The 14,793-nt window shown below is 36.9% G+C and overlaps 1 protein-coding gene across 6 annotated transcripts in view; it reads right to left on the reverse strand.

The window, feature by feature from the left end:
• The window catches only part of CBLB (Cbl proto-oncogene B), a 218,259-nt gene that overhangs the window by 67,018 nt on the left and 136,448 nt on the right, over positions 1-14,793 (reverse strand). For all 6 annotated transcript variants that reach the window (XR_005832160.1, XR_005832159.1, XM_040621183.1 and 3 more), the window contains one exon: positions 13,014-13,217. Coding sequence is in view for 4 of the 6 variants with exons in the window: in XM_040621183.1 (XP_040477117.1) it covers positions 13,014-13,217 (204 nt within the window). In the remaining 2 variants the exon portion in view is untranslated. The remainder of the gene's footprint in view (positions 1-13,013; positions 13,218-14,793) is intronic.

Raw genomic sequence — 14,793 nt, forward strand, 5'->3', positions numbered from 1 at the left:
AATAGAAAGTTGGCCCTTTTTTCCCTTCTGAAAATAAAGAGAAGCAAATAGATTGATTTAATGTAGATCTAAAATTATTTCCCCTTTAAATTATATCTCTACCTCTATATAATATTTGAATATTTAATGGCCTTTTAAAGGACTGTGATTCTGCAGTATCAGAATTCGCCTACATAGAGAGGAACGACAAATGCCTCTAAAGCCGAGCTGTGACAAAGGCATGTGGCCAGTCATCTTTAGTCTACCGATTTACATTATTTTCCAAATAGATTCTACAATCCGACATGTCCCTCAGCTCTTCCTCCTGTGTCTTCTTCTACAGGTCTAATCCCCATCCCAAGATCACTCAGGCCATTTACTGGTCTCTACTTCTGATGTGTGATAAAGGCATTTGTTGGGGAAAATAGCAACAACAAACAACAAACCTGGAACTTACTCTCTGGCTCGGGTTTCACTTCTAAGACTGAACTATTCTAACTTAACTACCTCTTACTGATGTGTCCAATATTCCTCATAATCATTACCATCTCCATTCTGTATAGAAATGCAGATTTAATACACGTACATAAAACTTCTTGAGTAGAAGATCAGGAAAACACTTATTTAATCCTATATAATAACAGTTAGGTATTTTTGTTGATAGGGATACACTTGAATTTCAAGTGTGGCTGTCAAACTGAAGTCCTAAAGCCAACTGATTATAAAAAAACAAATGACCATATAATTAAAAAAATAACCATATAATTAAATATATACTCTGACTTCATCCACATATATTTTCTATATGTAATATCTGAATTTCAGCTAGAACTTTAAAATGCCACGCAGTCTTGCACAAATCGCCCACCTGTTAATATTGTTACCTGTAAATTAAAAAAAGGTTAATCCATTTCATGGAAACTTTATGGGTGAACAAAATTAAATGAAATATGAAATAAAAGGTGCTACCAAACATTTAATTTTTATTTGGATGATATAAGTAGGAGTATTGACTCCTCTGATATAGAAGTGATAAAATGCGACTCTTCCATTTCCAAAGTTCCAAAGTTGGCTCATCTTCACTACCAAAAGATAATTCTGTTAGAGATACCCTTAAACAAAAGATTCCCGCCCTTATTTCTTAGTTTGTCCTAGACAATTCCTCTTGCTATCAGGCCTAAACAAAATCAAATATCTAAAAGAATAATTAGACTAAAGTCTTACAATGGCATTCAAAAGTCAAAAATGTCATTTGGATTATTTGCTGTTATTGATTCTGATCATTAGCATAAACTTCTAAAATTTAACATTTTTATTTTTTCACCTTGAGCTGGAGAACATCTTAAATATGGAAATAACTAATAAGAGCAAACGGAGTTAAGAGGAGGTTAACAGGGTTAGGGTATGCATGTTGTCAAACTGCTCACCATAATAGATAGGTTGTATAGATTTTGGCGCACTTCTCATGCCTTCACAATTGCATTTTCACTGTTCCACTTTTTTTCTCATTTTAAAGAACATAATTCACTGCACATAATTTGGAATTATAAGAAAATACAAAGAGATTTTGAGAACATGCACACACAACCATTGGAGATGTTTCCTAATCACATACGCACATTTTTAATCTACTCTACATTGGCTAACAGTATTATAGCAAAAGAATTCTAGCTGCCATTAAACAGTCTTCATGAATATAATTTTAAAGGGTGAATGATATGGATATACCAATATTTACATAATTATTTCCTGCCATGAACGACTGGGCTGTTCTCAAATTTTTTCTATTATAAAGTAATAACATAAAAAAGTCTTTGGTCTTACACATTTTAATTTTTTTGTAGAGACTTTGACTTTAATTAAAAAAACTTTTTATTTGACTATACTTGACATGCATTTAATTTTTAAGGGCAGAATCACAGAATGTTTTGGGCATAGGATAATAGGCTCATAACTAAACTAGGTATTTATGAGTATGCATAAGACCTTTTGCTGTCCAGATGGTAAAAACAATTTATTCTTCTACCAGTTATGTGTGATGGTTACCACTGCACAAACCTCAAAAGCATAAAGTATTTTTAGTTTTGGATTTTTTGTTTACTTCGATAGCTTATTGGCATTTCAGTGGCACATGCTGATGTTTCAATTTGAACTGCTTTAATACTTAGAAAAAAATGCAATATTTTTTGCCACGTGTATTTCTTCTTTGGCTTACTGGCTTTGTATGTTCTTTGTCTCATTATCTATATTATTTTCTTTTATGTACCCCTCACTGATTGGAACGAGCTCTTTATTTAGTAGGATAGTGAACCTCTATTATATTATAATTGTTGTAAATAACTTTTTAAATTTATTTTCTTCATTATTTTATGGTAGAGAATTTACCTCTGTTCTTCTGGTTTTAATCTCCTAATGAATAAATAAAATCTAATTAGTGTAATAAGAAGGCATGGTAATCAAGCGATACTTTAAAAGACCACGTCCATTCCGCCACTGCCTTAAATGGAGTCCCTTCTTGGTTACTCCCTCTTTATCTGTCTACTCTATTAAGATAGGATAAAGAAATGAAAAGCTATGGAAAATTAGTAAAGTATAGGAAGTAGGGTATGGACATGGAATTAACTATATAGAATTTACTGCACCATATAAAACAATCATTTACATAAATGCAACTACAAGAGTTGGGAGGATGGAACTATCCTTTCACATTACAGAATGCTTGATTTTTTATAATTTCATTCTTTATCTTGATTTTGGGTAATTCTCATTTTTTTCTACTATTACACTTGCTTTCAGAACTTTAGAATAAATTATCTTTTTTCATTTCAGCTCCTTTCAAAATACAAAAGCCGAGCACCTTAACTCCTGCCTATATTACCAGCATATTCGTCTCACTAACAATTTCTTCTAAGTTCTTTAATACTGGTAGTGATGAGTACATCTTTAACAAATTGGAGTCCTGGTGCTCTAGAAATTTAAAGACCACATCTGATTCTTTTATGTCTACATACTTAACAATTTTTCCTAGCCCTTTGCTTCCTCAAATGAATAAATGCTATTCTTTATTTCTCTGACCAACTTTACAGAATTCTTCAGCATTCCGAATAGGATGCTAATGACCGCCATGATGAATAGGGAAATACGAATTTGCAATTTTAACAGAAAATCCCGAGAGAAAAGGCCCAAGAAGTAAAGTAGTCAAAAGCCCATCTCAGCACACGCAGCAATTACCAATAATAATCGGGGATTCATTCTATTTTAGTCACTCTTCATTTTATCCACACCTTCTAAAGAGCAATTTTATAAAACCTTTAATAAGATCCATTATTATGGAAATGGCAAAACATTTGGTAAGAAATCTCAAACCCAGCCAGGCTATTATTAAAAACTGGACAAGAGAAAACCTCTCCAATTACTAATAAGATGAGAGTACTGACAATCCCAGAGATAATCAAAGTCAATTTTATAATACTTGTAACAAGATTTTTACTTAATGAATTTTCATATCTGAACAAGGTAGATCCACATATTATAAGGATGACGAGAAGGACTCTTAGAAGGTCAACGTTTTTCTCTAAATGCAGGAAAATTAATGAAGGACACTAAGAAAACTTTTATCATTAAAATACAATATTTTAAGTATCATTTCCTTGCTGTTAACTATCCTCTTGGTTCTTTCTCATGTTAATTTGTGAACATAAAACCTAGAGTCTTTTATAGAACAGCCTATACTGAATATTATTCTGAGGGTATCCATTACATAAACAATCATCACACACACATGCACACATCCAAATGCAATTATGACTTACGTTACCTATTTTGGAATACCTGTAGCACTGTTTTCTTTTAGATAATAAGCAAAACTTATATGAGGAATGTGATGTAAAAGCAATAGAATCATGCCCTGCTTATCTACCGCCCCACTTCCAGAAGCTTTAAACTGTAGGAATTTAGGGAGAAATGAGAGTAAAAGAGAAAAGTCCTCCCAATTTGATCTACAGATTCAATGCAATTGCAATCAAAATCCTGGCAAGTTATTTTGTTTGTATTGTCAAACTTCTAAAGTTTATACTGAGACAAAAGACCACGAATAAACCAACATGATATCAGAGAAGAACAAAGTTAGAGGACTGACACTACCTGACTTCAACACCTACTATAAAGCCACAATAATCCAGGCTCTGTGGAATTGTAAAAAGAATAGCCAAATACTTAAGTGGACCATAACAAAGAGCCCAGAAATAGACCCACATAAAAACAGTCAACTTATCTGTGACAAAAGAGCAAAAGTAATACAGTAGAGCAGACACAGTCTTTTCAACAAATGGTGCTGAATCAAATGAACATCCGTATGCTAAATAAATAAATAAATAAATAAATAAATAAATACATTTGGAAAAAGACTTTGTACCTTCATAACAGTTAATAAAACCCCAGAAGATACAGGAGAAATAAAGATGACCTTGGGTTTGGTGATCACTTTTTAGATACAACACCAAAGGCATGATCCATGAGAGAAATACCGGTTCAGTTAGACATCACTAAAATTAAAAATTTCTGCTCTGTAAAAGAAACCATCAAGAGAATAGAAAAACAAGCTACAAACTAAGAGACAATATTTGGAAAAGACACATCTGTAAAGGACCGTTATCCAAAATATACAAAAAAAAAAAAAAACCCACATTAAAACCCAACAATAAGAAAACAGCTGGATTAAAAAATGGGTCAAAAACCCTCACAGACACTTCACCAAAGATATGCATGCCGATGCCAAATAAGCATATATGGAAAGATGCTTCTCGTCATATATCATCAGGGAAATTTAAGTTAAAACAATGAGATACCACTCTGTACTTCTCTGATGGCCCAAATCACGAACAATGCCAACACTAAATGCAGGAGGGGATGTGGGGGAACAGGAACTCTTATTCATTGCTGGTGTGAATATAAAATGATACAGGCACTTTGGAAGACCGTTTGGTGGTCTTAGAAAACTAAACCTACTCTACATGTATATTACTCAGTGAAAGAAACCAATCTGAGAAGGTATGTAGTGTATGATTCCAACTATATGACATTCTAAAAAAGGTAGAGCACAGAGGATTTTTAGGGCAGTGAAAATACTCCGCATGATACTATTATAGTGGACACATGTCAACAGACATTTGTCCAATCCCATAGCCACGTACAACACCAAAAGTGAACCCTAATGGAAACCATGGAATCTGGGTGTTAATGTTGTATCAATGTAGGTTCATCAGTTGTAACAAATGTGCCCCTCTGATGGGGGATGTTGACCATGGGGGAAGCTACTACACATGTGTGGGAACAGGGGGTATATGAGAAATCTCTGTACATTCCCCTCACTTTGGCTGTGAATCTAAAACCACTCTAAAAGTCTTAAAATACAGGAATGAAACAAAACAAAACAAAACCAACCAGTCCCCCTACCCCAAAAATAGTCCTCTAAAGAGGGGGAAAATTTCTGCTGCATTTTTTTCCTATAAGAACATAATGCAAGGCACCTTGTTACCTCACTAAGCATACAGATATTTGATTTGTGTATACAATGAGGTTCGCTGTTTTAAATTATTATTGTTTACATCCCACTAACAACTTCCAGAAATTTTTAGATACTACAAATTAGAAGGAGTGAAGAATGGGTAAAGGGTTAGAAACTTAACCTTGGAGAACTACTGAGTGGAAGGAAGAGTTGCTTTTCCTAAGGTTTGACAGGTGGTTGATAAAATTACACTTCAAACAAGTGCAAACAGCCTCACAAGTGGAATAACCCCAGAGACGCTGCTCCATTAAGACGTTAAACAGTGTTCACTACACTGAGCTAAGCTGCTTCCCCCTGCAGGACCTGTTATGAGGACCTAAGCCCCTGGCAGTGACCAGCATCCACAGCCCTGAAATTTCTTTGAAGTTTATATTTTACTTTAAACATCTATATGAATTTTGCATCCTGATCCAAGTATTATACGCAATTTTAATTTAAATGTATGGCTCCCCCCTCTTCATGCAACCTCCCCTGAAATCTCATAGCAAATGTAAGCTTCAAGAAGTACGTCAGGCTGATTGTAGTGGCTTCTTATGCCCTGTGATTCACTCAGCTGCATAACCAATTTTGAAAAGTCAGGGAAGGGTGATATATGATTCAGAAATATTTCCAAAGAAATGGCTGAGAAACAAGAACATTCTGGGGATTAAAGGAATAAACTTCAGTGGCTGAAAAATGCCCTCATGTGAAACCCATACTGCTTTGCAAAATACCAGGTACAGCTGGTTTGAACAACAATTACGATTTAGTTACTGTGCTCTTCACCGTACTTTAGAGACTACTTAATTGTTTTCATTTACGTATGTGGAAAACAAGACTACTGTAAGCTTATCTAAATTATGTAGTGTTTAAAATTGTATTTCAGCTGACATGTTGGCAATTCTGCATTTTCTTTGAGTTTTAAACCTCAAGGATGATTTTATAATAAATTATTTTACTGTGGCCATGCCATGATATCATAACTATGTAGATAGTAATATAGCAAAGAAATACCACCAATTGCTTGCCAAACCAACACAGTTTTGGTGTCTAGTTCTTTCTAAATAATGATAGCTAACAGTATCTAAAAGAAAATAAAAACTTTCCATAGACATCTCAAAAATACTGATATTTAACTCTCAGAAGCACAGCAGTATCTCGTCATAAATAACAGTCTACAAAATAATGTTAATTACAACTCATACTTAACATCCACTAGGTACCAGCACTGTTCCAACGGCTTTATCTGTATTAGCGCATCTACTCTCAGTAGGGTTTCACAGACAAGGGCACTGAGTCAGGGGGGTGACTAATCAATGCAAGGCACAAAGATATTAAGTGGAACATAAAGCCAGGTGGCTGGACTCCGGGAACTGTTCTTCAGTGTCACTACCGATCACTCAGCTAAAACAAAACAAGACGGAAAAAACCCACCTCTGCTCAGTGGCACGCTGTGCGTTAGGCACTACGTAGGTCTCTGGGAAGGAAAACAAGGGCAAGGCCTAGTAGAGCTAGGCACCGCGTCCGTCTCCAGTCTACCACAGGAGGCGGACTCAAACGAGGTACCGGTGTTCAGGTGCTTGCTTCTCCTAAATTACGCATTATTCAAACCATTTTAAAGGAATCTGTAACAATGTCTTTGCAGTCACCTATAACATCGTACAGCCCTGGGACAAGGCAGATGTTCCCTCGGTTAATCCCATACTAATATAAAAAAAATGCTACTATTTTGCACAGAGAACTCTAGGAAAGTCAGTAAACAGAATGCAGTTAAATGGCAAAAGGAACCTGTTGACTTTGGACTGCTCACTGTCAGCCATGACTGCCTGCACCGTCCAGTGGGAGAGGTGAGGATTGCTGGCATGTGAGCAGAATAATTCTTTCTGGGTGCTTGCTGCAGGTCTCGTATCTCAGGCCACTAAATGCCACAGGTTTCTCCCACCCCTCAGTCACTGAAAAGCAAAATGTCTGCACATATTTCTGAATACCTTCAGGAGGCAGACCTGCCTGTAGTTGAGAACCATGCCCTACATTTTGAATGTCTATTGTTATTTTTGTATTTCACTTTTATTGTAAGTTTTGTCTTTATTACTCCCACGTGGACCTGAGCTCTGTGGCTGGAACCTAAGTCACATTAAAAGAGCAACATTTTCCTAAAAACACTGATGTGTGCACATGAACTCTTTCCTCAGGATCAGGAACACCATCGGTCCTTTCCTCACACATTATTATTGGGAAAAGCAAGAATTAGGTAATATATGAAGTTTTTAATTAGTAATACGTATTTTAACTGATGATGGCAACTTTAGGAGAATGTATAAAAAAGGATAAAAGAATAATTCCTTTGATCTCTGTTCACACCTGTATTTCTTTTTACATGGCCATTCGTTAAAATTTTAAATATAGTTTCAAGAAAATGTAACGGTTAAGACCTAAGGAATTAATCTCAGTTCCTATACTAGGTCAGTCTGTGAACATTTTCATTTTGAATGCAAATCTTTATTTTGTTTGTAATTTTATATATTTGGTGAAAAATATGTTCTATCAACATAATTGCTGAGGAACTGTTAAGACGCCTTACACCTTTGACAAAATGAAACAAACCTCTGACTGGCAATAGACACCTTTTCTTAGCTCTGATCTGACTGAAGTCAGAGAGAAGGACGCCATCTTACCAATCACACCCTAGACTTCCTCTGAGGACTCACTCAGATCTAATTATCCAGAAATTCTGACAGCTTGAGTATTCAGGCAGTGGTACAATTTCAAGCAAAATCTAAAACATCTTCTAGTTAAAATCATCAAATAGACTATTTCTAGGATGGTAAGCCATACGCTGTATTATAGATTTATACATTCTGTTTGCTTCTATAAGATTAGCATTACTATATTTATGAAAGAAACAATAAAAAGATATTCTGTATGTTCAGTATGCAACTATTTATAAACTCCAGCTACAGAATATCACCATGGTAACAGGAATATACAAACAGCTCAGTCCTCCATGCTATGATAGAAGCATTACTAACTTAAAGAATGCAATATGCTTAAGACAGGCAAAAATTAGTTCACAATATAGTCGTCAACCTGCTCATAAACAGGAGAAGATGAGTATTTGAAACAGAAGATAGAAGACAACTGAATCATTCCACTGGACAATGACAGTCACTCTGGGAGTTGAGAGAATGAAATGTTTTAAAAATGAGTGAGTGAGTGAGTGAGGCAACAGAATGAAAAAACAGAGAGGGAGAAGATTCAGGTAGAAGAGCTATCGTGCCAAAATAGAAGTGTAATATTTGTTTACAACCTCAGCTGTTAGAACTGAATAGAATCTAATTTGATGTTTTGTACATTTATAGTCAGTCTTCAGTTTGGAATAAAGAAAGATGTGTAAGATTAAGTCACTGATTTCAAAGAACGTGTGAGAGTGCATGTCCATTTATTATTTCATTTAATAAATATTTACTGCATGTGTTTATGTACCTGGAAACACAAAAAGAAAGAGGACATCGACACTGGCCCTAAGAATTAATAGTCTAATAAAGAAGGCGCTCCTCTAAATAGAACCAAACAATCTCGTGTAACCCGAGACAGAAGTACACGTAAAGTGCTGTAAGAACATAACGTCACAGCAATGTTTTTCCCAATTAGTCAGAAACAATTGATGCTTGCATCTACACTAAAATTGAGGTTTTACTGAAAGTTAAGCGGCAGGGATTTATGAAATATTATAAAATTTACAATCTGTTTAATTGACTAGAAGCAGATAAGTGCACATGAAGACATTTAATTGAAATATGACTCCTCAACTTAAAAACAAATAATGACAGTTGTTTAAATTTCTCCAATATCTAACGACTGCCAGAGGAAAGGAGAGAAATCTGCAGTGGCGCCTTGTGACTCCCACCTAAGCCACTGAAGGGGGACTTTGCTCTGGACAACGAACATCTGAGACCACCATTCTTCTCTTGGTAAACTAAAAAGAAGATCCGTGTAAAAGCCTCTCGGCTCCCTTGACAGAAAGCTCCCCAGTGTGCCAGGGAGAACAAAACATACACGGTCCTGCGAGTGGGTGAGAAGAGGTGGGGAGACCACGAGAGTCGCCCTGAACATCCTGCTGCGTGTCTCCTGTCACCAGTGACTCCCATCGCTTGTCGCACTGAAGCAGGGCTCCAGCTTCAAGGTAAGACCAAGACGGCAACTTTCCCTAAACTCCTGGAGGGCAGCTACTGTTCCCCCGAGCAGTTAAAGGATACAGAGTTCTTGAAAGAATTCCTCTTAAGACCCTGCTCTCCTCCCCTGACATCAATCACTGAAAGAAGAAAATCCATTTAGTAAAGAAAAGTGAAATGCCTTCTTCCTAGCTAGGAAACATTACCTCCTAGGTCATGTGAACTACTTGAGCTGCTGTATGCTTCTTAACGACTTTTCTGTCATTCCCAATTATCCATGCATTCAATAAACATTCTTTATATGCTTACTGTGTCTAGACCTGGGGCTTGCGATCTTTTTCTTAAAGGGCTAGACAGTAAATATTTTACGCTTTGCAAGCCAAGCCAAGATGAAAAAAAAAAAAATCAAGGAAATTACGTAGGTACTTATAAACTCATTTAAATATATAGACATATAAAATGTAAAATCATTCCTAGCTCACAGAAAAACAAACCAAGAAAAACAGGCCACAGCTTGCTGATTCCAGTGCTAGATCACTGTCAAATATCCAGGCCAAGCTAAGACCATTAAGTCATCAAATTAAAAGGAAAGGTCTTTTGCATCAAGACCTAGCTTCTTCCAATAAGAGCCTACAGGGATGATTTAAGAAAGCTCTGCCCAACAGAATTATCTACTGGAGAATAGCTATTTCTATTATATCAGTAATAGATATCTGAAAACCTATAGAAAATGTTCTATATCTGTACAGGTCAATATGGGAGCCATTAGACACAAGTGGCTATTGAACATTTAAAGTATGTTCAATGGGACTGAGGAATATTTTATTAAACTTTAATTATTTTAAATTTACATTTAAATTAGCCACATATAGCTAGTATACCGGAAAACAGATTTAATAGTCATTAGGTATCAGTTGGCAAGTCTCAACTGAATTTGCTTGGGTTTTTGGTGACCTATTAGGTAGGTGTGGGTGTTAATATTTTTATAGGGCATAAATATTTTTAGAATTTAATGTTTTGGTTTTTTTTAAAGATTTTATTTATTCGACAGAGAGAGAGACAGCCAGTGAGAGAGGGAACACAAGAAGGGGGAGTGGGAGAGGAAGAAGCAGGCTCATAGTGGAGGAGCCCGATGTGGGGCTCGATCCCAGAACGCCGGGATCACGCCCTGAGCCGAAGGCAGACGCTTAACCGCTGTGCTACCCAGGCGCCCCTAGAATTTAATGTTTTTATCACCAGATCAAATTCAAATTGTTTTTAACTTCTGGTTAAAATTGTATTGGAGGTCAGTCATTATGCATGATATACATTATACTACAGAACTGAAAAGACCTTCAAAGGACAGGTAGTTAACGCTCTATCGAGTACAATGTGTGTGACATCTTGCAAGGAGGGCAAAAGAGGCATATTGGGTGATGGCTCACAACTGGAGTTTTGAAGTTAGGAAAATCTGGAATAAAGTATTGGTTCTGCTACTGAGTACTACTGGGATCTTAGGCAAGCTATTTCACCTCTTTCTTCCTCAGTTTCATCCTTTGTAAAACAGGACAGTAACAGTAGCTTCTTCATTGGGTTGGTGAAATAATCAAATGAGATCAGGGATTCAAGAACCCAGAACAGTACCCTGTCACTGAAATCATCAATGTTACTATTTTATTACCACTAATAATTAAAATTAATAATATTGTATGAGGAATGGTCTAGCATACACTCTATAATCTGACTTAGTAGAAACCATTTCATGACTCAGCATGAGAGCGAGCTGCACATGCAGTTTAGGACATAGCACTGTACTGTTGTCCAGAGACATTAAGTTAGAATCTGGTCTCTTCAACTTCCTAGCGCAGCCACGTGACAGGTGTAGTCCTCACTTCCTTATCTGAAACATGAGAAGAATATTTACCTCTGCAAGTTGTTCAGAGGAAAAAATACGTAAAAAAAAGCTTTGCTTATTTAAAAGATACTGAGCAACAACTACTTCCTTTCTTCCATCTCTTGGGTCAAAGAAATTACATGCTTCAAAACTAAGTTGTCAGGATTAAAGGGTAGAATCCAGAGTAGTTTCTCTGAGAGTCAAATTATGACATTTATGAAAAATAATGAGCTGAAGAGTAGAAATAATCTCAGACCGCAAACGTCAGAATAGCCACGTTGGTGATGGTGACGTATCGGCACAATGTAAAAAATACCAAGGGTATACAACTTTGTTGAGAATGGAATGCTGAAATATAGAAAATACAGGAACCTCAGAGGTAAATTTTGATATCTGCAAGAAGGAGTAACCCAAACAAACGCCTCATCTGTTTCCTGCCCCAAGGGCTTCCCTACCACAGAGACGGACGCAAACGATCTGATGCCATTAAACGTTATCATCACTCCACCTAGATGGCAAATAGGACTCACGTTACCTGCCAAGTCCTAATGAATTTCAGTGGAGGCTCTATAAGGCTGTGACCTCAGCGGGGATGAGTGCCATGACTGATGAGCCCTGTCTGCCATGAGTCAGGAGGAGGGCTGGGACGGGGCACCTTCACACTCTATTTGCAGATCTTTTCATACCACTTATTGCCATTTCTCTGATTTTGAAAACACAGAACTTCTGAGTGTAATCCAAATTTCATATATCTTTCTGTACACAGAATAACCTGATATCTAAGAGTCCAGTTCTCTTAATCATTCTATTTCTGGCTTGTAAATTATTCAGTTGGCATTCTAGTTCATGGACTAGCCTTTTGTGAGCTTAGCTACTCCAACTGGGCAGGAGCCTCCATTCTCAGTAAATTGACAAAGTCAATTTTCTGGGTCAGTAATTTTGATAAGCGAAGCCCATACTGTGGTAAATTCACAAAAGTAAATCTTATGTGACCTCTCAGTAGCCAAATGGAATGCTGGCTTTCCTAGTAAGAAAATAACTCGAACAGATACTTCCTTTAGACTTCAATAAAGACTGTTTTTATTCCGTTTCATCACTTTCAATTTTTATATTTTCTGTCTTAATTTTTTCTTCACTTTCTTAATTTTTCTTCACAGATCAGCTCCTGTCAGTCTTAGACGATGTTTATTTCTATGTGAAAACTCTCACCATCTCTCACTCTGAAGTTTAAAACCAGTGAGAGTACTTGGAGTAGACGCTAGTTCTTTCGCAGTCTAGGATTTCATCAACCTGTCAACATTACCTAGGTCCTCACCTTCCTTTTAATTCTTCCATCTTTCTTTCCCAAGCCCAAATCAATTCAGTCCTAGCCCATCTGTGACAGCATCAGTCCTTTCTCATGCCCACATACCAGCGTCATGAAACCTGTGCTTTATCATTTTACCTTTCGAACATTTGCCAACCGATTCATCATCAAGGACTCCTCTCGGTCATCATCATCATCCAGGTCAAGCATGGGCATTCCAAAGGGGTCGATGATGCTACAGCACCTGGAACCTTCATCTCTTGGATCAAAGGGGTCCACGATTATGGGCTCCGTTCCTTTTATTTCACAGCGACAGAAGGGGCAGCCTTGGCCGTCTGACTCCTGAACAAACAAAAAACATGTGATTGGTCTTTGTTCCAATAAAACAGTGCTGAAGGGCCAATGTTCTTCAACTATAAAAAGAAGTTGCAAACAAGAGTTTTAGGGTAGGCAGTGAGAGTGAAGGAAGATCTGTCTTAAAGAAGTAATAGAGTAGAACACGGAGCCAACGAAATATACAATAAATGTTCAGTATCTCAAACTTTCAAAGAAAAACTTCTCTAAAAAAAAAAGTTTGATTTACCAAAGAAAAGGAGCCTAACATTATTTTCCTGAATTTTCACTTACAATTGTAATATATCAAAACTTGAAAGCCCCGTAGAAAACTGGAAATTGAATCATTTCCCTCTTTACCAAAAGGCTCCAGTGTTAAACATTCTATAAAAAGGACATTTTGATAAAAGTTCATCATAAATAAAGTAGTAGTATCAATTAAGCAAGCCATTCTGGTGAAGTTCCTGTGTATACAACTATGGCTAAATATTTCCATTTAATTGCCTAGGTTTTTAAAAATCTTGATTTATAATCAATGGGAAAAAAAGAAAGTAAATTGACATCTAGGAAACATCAACTGTCCTGAGAGCCTGTCATTCTGACACAGCTCATTTGGAATGTAATACCAGGTGAAATATTAAATTTTACCCCTCATCTTGCTTTCAAACTAGATACTGCAAAAAGATTTGTGCTAATACTTTCGGGCTGGAAACTCATTTATTGGTAATTATCGAAGGTTTTGTGCAAAGTCTCCCAATTCCATTTCTCAAAACTAACTGAATTAAGAATTCACAATTGGCAAGGAAATAGAACAAGACTCTGTCGTCATCCTGCACATAATGCTGCCTTCTAGAGCTAGATGGCGTAGGCTACTCACCGCCATATTTGTTTCTGCATTTTACCCTGATTTTAGTAGTGTGTTATTTAAAAAACAGTAAAAAGCATAAAATCATTTGAAATGGTGCCAATTCATCCCATTTCAGAGATGAGACAAGGGATGCAAAGAGAGCTAACATCTTTAAAGAAACCATTCAGTACTTAACTCAAGACCATCCCACCCACTTGGCATGATGGGAAACTGGTTATTTATTTATTTTTAAGATTTTATTTATTTATTTGACAGAGAGAGAGAGACAGCCCAGTGAGAGAGGGAACACAAGCAGGGGGAGTGGGAAAGGAAGAAGCAGGCTCCCAGTGGAGCAGGGAGCCCGATGCGGAGCTCGATCCCAGGACCCTGGGATCAGGCCCTGAGCCGAAGGCAGACACTTAACAACGGAGCCACCCAGGCGCCCCAGAAACTGGTTATCTGCAAGCCCTACACCAATGCTCTGAGCAGCAGTGGAATAACACTTGTGCTCTCCTCTCACTGGACGACTGCTGGGCATCCACTCTGGCAGATCCTGCGGTCGGTGGGTTATTCTCATCCAAACATCACTCAGATTAACAGAGTGAACATCTCCCTTTGCCACACACATTGTCAAAAAAAAAGAAAAGAAAAACAAATGCTCTTCGTACTAGTTAATGAAAACACAGCATTCCCTTATTCATCTACTGTTAGATAATTTGGGAAAGAAACTTGGGATGG

The sequence above is a fragment of the Ursus maritimus genome, unplaced genomic scaffold (genome assembly GCF_017311325.1).
Source record: "Ursus maritimus isolate PB19 unplaced genomic scaffold, ASM1731132v1 scaffold_4, whole genome shotgun sequence".
Taxonomy (NCBI): domain Eukaryota; kingdom Metazoa; phylum Chordata; class Mammalia; order Carnivora; family Ursidae; genus Ursus; species Ursus maritimus.